General features: G+C 35.0%; 1 protein-coding gene across 1 annotated transcript; it reads right to left on the reverse strand.

The window, feature by feature from the left end:
• Positions 1-4,783: 4,783 nt before the first annotated feature.
• LOC108856579 (two-component response regulator ARR4) lies at positions 4,784-6,214 on the reverse strand. Its single transcript, XM_018630417.2, has 5 exons — positions 5,872-6,214; positions 5,731-5,807; positions 5,556-5,633; positions 5,405-5,475; positions 4,784-5,321 (listed from the first exon to the last, which is right to left on the reverse strand). Exons 1-5 carry the CDS (start codon positions 6,044-6,046, stop codon positions 4,934-4,936), a joined length of 789 nt encoding a protein of 262 aa, XP_018485919.1. The 5' UTR covers positions 6,047-6,214; the 3' UTR covers positions 4,784-4,933.
• Between the last annotated feature and the right edge of the window lie 2,276 nt (positions 6,215-8,490).

Here is an 8,490-nt window from a genome sequence, read left to right on the forward strand (position 1 = left end):
GATATGTATAATTAACATTATTTTATAAGTTAGTTGCTTATTTACTTATAAAGAAAAGAAGCACCATCAAATAAATAAGTAAGATCATCTCGTCAAACACTAGTTCTTAACTTCTTCTTCTTTTTTTTTTTATCATAGCACATTACTAAGCATGAATCCAGAAATTTTTGGGCAACAAGAAACTTCTGATGAAAACGAGAGATACATGTCACATGAAGATGAGGAGTTAGATGTTCATATTGCCTTATTGGTGATCTTAATTTTTCGTCAGATGATATGGTTGAAGAAACGACAACGAGAACTTCAGTTGCAAATTGAACGTCCCATTCGACGTGTAACCACAAGAGCTGGTCAAGATTATATAGAAAATGTGCTGAAAGAAGATCCTCTTCACTTTAGAGAGTTATATCGAATGTATCCAGATATTTTCTTGAAGTTATGCAATCTCATCCGAGAGAAGACAGGGTTAACTGATACAAGATATATTAGCCTTGAAGAAATGGTTGCATCTTTTCTCTTGGTAGTTGGCCAAAATGCAAGGTATTGCTATACACGAGATACTTTTAAAAGATCCAAATTTGCTATAAGTGAGAACTTTCACAAAGTTTTGCAAGCTTTAAACCAAATTTCACCAAGTTTCATGGCTACCGCTGGACCTGGAATACCTCAAAAGATTAGGGAAAATACAAGATTTTATCCTTATTTTAAGGTACTTATATATATATATAATTTTTATCTATGTTCTTATCATTATTATTTTGATCATATATTTGTTATATTTTTAGGATTGTGTAGGAGCTATCGATGGTACACATATATTTGCAATGGTACAAAAAAAAGAAGCATCTGCTTTCCGAAACCGAAAAGGAGATATATCACAAAATGTATTGGCTGCATGTAATTTTGATCTTGAGTTCATATACGTACTCAGTGGATGGGAAGGTTCAGCTCATGATTCAAAAATATTAAATGATGCTTTAACAAGGAACACAAATCGACTACCAGTTCCAGAAGGTACATATAAATATGTATAATATATATTGTAATCCTTGATAATATTTCCATAAATAATTATTTATTTTTAAATATCAGGAAAATTTTATCTGGTTGATTGCGGTTTCGCAAATCGTCGCAACTTTTTGGCTCCATATCGTGGTGTTCGATATCATCTACAAGAGTTTTCTGGTCAAGATTCTACTCCACAAAATGACAAAGAGTTGTTCAATCATCGTCATGCTTCTCTGAGGAATGTTATCGAGAGAATTTTCGGTATATTCAAATCTCGATTTCTAATATTTAAGTCTGCACCTCCTTTTCCTTATAAGACACAAACAGAAATAGTACTTGCGTGTGCTGGTCTACATAACTTTCTTCGAAAGTTCTGTCGAACAGATATTTTTCCTGAAGAAAAAGATTCTGATGACGTGCAAAAACTTCGAGAAGTTAATAACAACGATGAAGAAATTTTTGCAACTCAAGATCAACAAAGAGAACAAGCCAATCAAATGAGAGCGACAATAGCTACAGAAATGTGGACAGATTTTATGTTATCATAATATACAAAATGCTAAACACATATTATAGTTTTTATATTTATTTTATTACAGAACTGAAATTATTTATTATTATTATTTTGATTACTCCTTCATATACGAAGCAGTTATGTTACTACTGTTTTTTTGGTTCTGACGTTCTGTCCTTGTATATTGTACTTTTGACTTTTGTACAAGTAGTTCTCATTATTTAAGTTGTAGTTCTCATGAGGTGACGAGCAAAAGCATTGAAAATAAATTTAGTTCACTTTCAAATGGTATCTTCGTAAGATACAAATTGTATCATGTCAATTCTATACATTATAATTTGACTGATTTAAGATAATCTAGTTATTTTGATTCTGAAATCTATACCATTGATTCTGAAATCTATATATTTGATTTTAAAATCAATGGATTTATCAAAATTTCTAAATCCAAAAAAAATTCCTGAATTCATCAAAATACTACAACCAATAACCCCCACTTAGATGTACGGTGCTGCGGCGGGCTTCGTCACTCACACCTTCTATGTCAACCTTAGTTTGGCATGTAATCCCAATACTCAATAGATCGAGTAGGGGCCATTAGACAGTACATTTAGAGTTACAAATGCACTATACAACATCCACGTCAAGATCTCGGATTTCTATGGTGTTGTAAAAACACATTCTACCGTCAAAAAAGCACTAAAATGAGTGCCAGAGACAACGGATCTATAAAGACTATTTATGGAGATATATGCCCTATGGAAAGGGAACAAGAGTTGCCCATTTCCAGCTTTACAAATCTCTTTTTCTGTATTTTCTAGGAGTATATATCTCTTGCTTGCTCTGTACACGACTACACATGCATGAGACTATCAATGATGCGTCCACCTCTTTCTAGTAAAATTAATACCGTGGATTGTTTTTTGAGTTAAGAATATGACTATGTTAGTAAATCAATACGTGACAATCTATCTTATTAAATCAGAAACATTACAACTTCTTCTAGGTGGATTTTAAAAAGTGGACCTCATATATTTAAATTAAATGTCTCATTCTTTATATATAATACATACCATAATCTAACTTTACATTGATGTATTTCCTTAAATGCAATTCCTCTCTTTGTCCATATTCTATATATGGCTTTCACTTTTATTACATGTCGATTTAAATAAGATAGATACTAAGAATACTAAAAAATTAATCATACTAGAGTTACTCTATAAAATTCATTTTAAATTGATCAGTATACTTTCATTGGCCATATTGATTTTATTTGCACGGATAACATTAGGTAGATAAGTCATAGACACATAAATAAAAATATGACAATTTTTTAACTATATTAGGTCTAATCTACTTTTTAAAACAAATAACACATAGCTTTATATATTGTATAGAATATAATAATATTGTATAGTATTATACTTATACAATAATATTAAAAAAAAACCAAACTGAAATATAATATATATCAAAAATGCTTTGAATCATTACAAACAAAATATATTAGATCTCAGAGATAAAATTCACTTTGAAATTATGTAATAATTATTTTTAAAAACTAAACTTCGTAATGTAAAAAAAAACATAAGTTTTATATCAAATTTTGTGTTACAATAAAAAGACACAATTCGCGCTTGCAAAGTGTTATTTTTACATACGAAAAACAGTTTTGATATTGTTTTTTTAAACACAAAATTGAATTATACAAACTCGATACTACATAAAACTAAACAATATAGAATACATTTTAAAAATAAAACCCGTGCGGGTGCGCATGGTCTTTGCGATAATCGTAGATATGTTTATATAATATATAAATATATTATGTTACAAATATTTTCATATAAATAATACCCCAATGTAAGTTTTATATGATAAATGTTGAAAATACAAAATATATAGCACTATATATTTTAAATAATATATTAAAAATCTACTTTACGTTATCATAAAGTTTAAAAATCAAATTTAATAATTAAACACATTGCTTATTTAAACACATTAGTACACACTGTTATTTATTAAAAGTTTATATTAATACACATTACAATCATGAATCATGTATAACATTTAGTACAAACAAAAATAATAAAAAAATTGATTCCCGCTCGGTCGAGCGGGTCATGATCTAGTTATAGGATTATTTCGAGAAAATACGACCATGTATATATATTTATTCATGTATATATATTAATTCATGTGTATATATATTCATTGTTTTACAAAAAAAAAATATATATATATATTCATTCATGTGTAGGATGCTTACATAATGTACTTTATGTATTTAAAAGAAAAATGTTAGCTCTCTTGAATTTCGTACATATTGAAGGGTTTTTTCTCTCTTTTTTTTTCCGTCAAGTTATTATTATAAAAGTAGACCAAGCTTAAAAACTGGCCGAAACCCAGAACACTACAACAAAGATGAAATTCAAATCGCCCAGCGGGCTACAACCAAACCACAAAATAGCCCATCGACACAAACCAATTCAAATTCAAACTCGACGACTATGAACGATCCACCCGTTAAGGAAGTTGGACACATGGACGAATCTCCACCGTCAGCACGCGAATCTTATCTTTGCTTTAACTTGAACGTCGTCGCCACGATACGGCGCCGGAGCACCAGAACCGACACACCCAAACCGGTAGAGTTCAGAAACCTGTGAGCCTCCACCGACATCCACCTCTACACTTCACCGCATCGTCTTCACGTCGGAGGTATCCAGCAAAACAACGCGATTTCCTCTAACTTTGAACCACATCAAACTCTAGACGAACGGATGAAGAACTAGAACTCTCTTTTTTTGGAAGACACAAGCCTCCACCTCCCGCGACCACCGAAGACGATGAAGCTAGCTTAGCCTCCATCTCCCGGACCAGAGTAACAGCTGAACATGCAAGCTGCTCCCTCTACATCGACGACCTCCCCAAAACCGTATCGTTACTCCAACGGCTAAGCCACTGACAGAAATGGTAGCGATATCAGAAATCAGACAAAACGGTCAAAGGTAGGACAGCGTAGAGGAAACAGAGAGAAATAACAAGGACGGAAGAAGCTGTGCATCCGATGGTGGCACGGACGCACACGCGCCGGCCAACCGTCGAACCCTGATCTAGATCTACTTTTCTCTCTCTACTCTCTCTCTCTCTCCTTAACGGGAAAAATCAGGGACTTTTTCTCTCTTTTCTTTTGTCAAGGTTTTTTTTTCTCTACCATTTCCTTTAAAATCATTATAGGAAAATTCGAAAAGCTTTTAGAAACAGAAAAGCCCACGTGGGGCTAGATTAAAGGAGATCTACAAATTGACGGCGTCAAGTCAACGTGCAACTAAAAGTACCGTCAAAGGTTTAAAAAAGTTAACGGAGATAAATATTACACGATTAAGTAAAAAACAAGCGTTATTAATCTAACAATCCGGGACTTCCCATCTTCTGCCGTCGTACCGGCGATTCCTCCGGCGTCGGCGAAGACTCCGGCGACGATGGCAGCACATCGTCATCTTCATCGTCTATTGGAGATGAGAGTGGCGAGGAAAATATCTCCACGGGAGATAACGGCGGAGAAGAATCCGAAGATTCAGGTGAGTTAGTCAACGGCCGAGAAGAGTCCGACGAATCAGGCGACGATGGAGGAGGAAGCGAGGTTTGAATGGGAACAGAATGTTCCAGAAGCTTCCGTTTGTTTGCGTTGGAAAGTTTAACGTCTCTGGTTAAATAGCTTCTCAGGCGCTTCACGTCGGCGAGTTTCACCGGTTTTAATAAGAAGTCCTCCGCACCTTCCTCAAGACATCTGCCATGATCAGTTTTTGGATCAATCGACAGTTTCTCAAAAACCCAAGAAAAAAAAGTTTTCGGCTTTATTACAAAACCCACCTGTCTATTCTGGTTAAGACATTCTCTGACGACATAATTACAACCGGAACTTGTCGGAAACTGGACGATTCCTGTTTCAGATTACCGGCAATCTCAACATTGGTCCGAAAGGATTCAAAATAAATTGTAAAAATAGTGAGAAAGTTCAGACCTTTATCTTTTTGAGGAGCTCGTAGCCAGTCATTCCAGGCATACAGTAATCAGTGATGATCAAATCAACTTTCAATCTCTGATAATCGGTAATTAAAATAAAAATTAAAATCCAAAAATCAAAATCATGATCACTAATCCTATAAAAATAAATATCTTCAAGTTCCAGGACTTACATCTAGTTCTGCAGATGCTTTCTCGTTGTCTAGTCCTAGAAACTCCAGAGCACGCCATCCGCTATCTACCGCCGTGACTGAAACAGAACCGCCGAATAAATATTTCATTTTTTTTATAAATTAAGAATTAGGAAGACAGACCTTTGCAGGAAGTAATACGAAGCAATCTCTCGATGACAATCCGATCAACGAGGCTGTCATCAACGGCCAGGACATGAACTTCATCTAACTCCAACGGCGGAGATTCCATTTTTCCGATACCGACGCTCATCATCTCTGAACTCCGTAGGCAAGAAACGCCACCGTCTCTGGCCATAGATGAGTAATAGTACTAGTAACTGAGAGGAGAAGATCAAAATAGCACAGAGAGAGAGAGAGAGAGGAACAAGAGCTCTCACGCCTGGGTTTCTTTTCCTCTTCTCCTCATCCAGACAGTTTTTATATTCCCAACTTTTTTTTTCTCTCTCACTCTCAAAAATTATAATCAAACTTTTAGTGTGTCTTTTTATATATTTTTATATGTTTTTTTCTTATCCAGCGATGAAAAATCCAACAAAATCTTTGGTTCACATTCATGTGAAAATATAATGTTTATTTATGTGTGCCGTGCTTATAGGGTTGAAAATCGAACTTTAATTTTGTAAAAATAGTACAATTAAATATCTGAGAATCCGCTGGGGGCCTATGCGAATATCATTGAGAAAAATATTCCTAAGAACATCTCCAACCCATTGCTATATTCACCTCCAAATGCTATAATAGAGTAAAAAATGCTCTAATCTATTGCTATATCTACCTCTATAATAGCTATAATAGAATAATGCTATTTTTCCTCTATAAATAGAGAAAAAATAGCATTCCTCTATTATAGAGACATATTTTTTTATTTTAAAACAGTCCTTTAATTTTTAAATTTTTATAATTATATAAAAAAAATATTTTTATAAGAAAATACAGTTTTTATAAACATAAAATGACACTTTTTATTTACCTAACAATCTTTTTAGTGAAACTTTTGTTTAAACAAAGTTAAAACTGTATGAAAATCTTATATAATTAAAATTGAATAGGGTTGATTTGCAACTTTCAAAAATAAAAGGTAATTATTGTAAAATAAAAATAATTTTTTTTGAGAATATTCCTCTTTAGAGGTAGAAATAGAGCAATACGTTGGAGAGAAGCACATCTCTATTTTAGAAATCCTCTATTTTAGAGATAGAAATAGGGAAATACATTGGAGATGGTCTAAATGGAATAAGTAATAGAGGAGAAATCCGTACAAATAGTCACCCCTTAGGAGAGAGAGAAAGAGAGAGAAAGAGAGAGAAAGAGAGTTTTGCTCCGGCCGGCGGAGAGGCTCCTTTAGCCACCGCCGGTCCGGTTCTTCCAGTCAAGTGCAGTTCAACCGTGGCTCTAGTCAACAAGGAAAAAAGAGAGAGTTGTTATCGTGGTAGTAGCTCTTCCAGGAGGGGGAGGCTTGGGAAGCTCCGCCGCCGCCGGTTATTGTTCCCGGGGGATGGAGGCTCTCTTAGATCCATCTTGCCGTTTATGTGGTCTTTGATGCTGAAGACGTTTGGTGTTTCTTTTGGCTCGGGGGGAGTCGGTTTCTGTCGGTTCGGACTCTCCGTGTGTCGGAGATGGTGGTTCTAGGGTTTTCGTGAGATGGAGGAGTGGTTGGATGAGCTTTCGATGAGTTCGAGGTTGCTATCCGACGGATCGTAGATGATTTTTAAGTGGAGTAGCTTCGGGGCTTCAAAGATGTGGGATTAGATCTCGATCTCCTTAGATCGATCGACGCTATCCCCGAGGAGAAGAAGCTATGGTGGTGAAGTGGTGAATGGCGTAGGTAGACGCGCTTGGTGTGACTGGTGAGACGCGGGCTCTGCAACGTTGTCGTCTTCCTTGGCGGAAGCTTTCCCGGCGGCGGCGTCTCAGACTAGTCTTGGAACAGGGGTCAGCGTAGAGGTCGACTGTCGGTGGTGTTTTTGAAATGGGCCGTGGGCCTTATTTCCTTTTGTTTATTGCCAAAGTTGGTTTTAGGCTTTGGGTTTGTTAAAATATGTTCGGGCTTCGGCCCTGTATTTGTATTTGCCTTTGGGCTTTACTATAATCTCAATTTGTGACAAAAAAAAAAAGAAATCCATACAAATGAATAGAAAAAAATGTCATGAGATATTGACCAATAATATTTGGCCTTCAGTGTATGTGAAAAACTGAAAATGGATTAAGTAGCTGAACATGAGAAGTGGTAACCATTCCAATTCACAGAAGCTGTTTAAGCAAAGGAGTAACCATAAACCATTCCAATTCACAGAAGCGGTTTAACTGTTTAAGTAATCCGGTTCAATCAGCACTCCGGCTCGGTTAAAATTGTTCTTACGAGTTTTTACTTCTTAGAGCATCTCTAACCCTCTCATGTATTTACCTCTATAATAGCACTTATAACGAAAACTACTCTAATTCTATTCTTTTTCTAAAATATAAATTGCTATATTTTCCTCTATTTATAGAAGAAAAAATAGCATTGCTCTGTATTTTGTTTTATATTTGATGATTTCTATTTTGAAAAAATATATTGGAACAAATAACATTTCTATTATAGAATTTTTCTATTACAGAAACAAAAATAGCAAAATACATTGGAGATGATTTATCGAAAACTTCTCTCTCTTCAACACTCCAACTTCTTTCTAGACTAAACAAAAACTGAGTTTGTCTCCGGGGCCGGTGAGAAATACGCCACCGGTCGCCACCCCTTTT

Source organism: Raphanus sativus, chromosome 5, assembly GCF_000801105.2.
Source record: "Raphanus sativus cultivar WK10039 chromosome 5, ASM80110v3, whole genome shotgun sequence".
Taxonomy (NCBI): Eukaryota; Viridiplantae; Streptophyta; class Magnoliopsida; order Brassicales; family Brassicaceae; genus Raphanus; species Raphanus sativus.

Coding starts and splice junctions, on each gene's coding strand:
- LOC108856579 (XM_018630417.2), bottom strand. CDS start 6,046: ATGGCCAGAGACGGTGGCGTTTCTTGCCTACGGAGTTCAGAGATGATG. Junction 5,808..5,871: donor TCGTATTACTTCCTGCAAAG/GTCTGTCTTCCT, acceptor GTTCTGTTTCAG/TCACGGCGGTAGATAGCGGA. Junction 5,322..5,404: donor GTCTTAACCAGAATAGACAG/GTGGGTTTTGTA, acceptor TGATCATGGCAG/ATGTCTTGAGGAAGGTGCGG.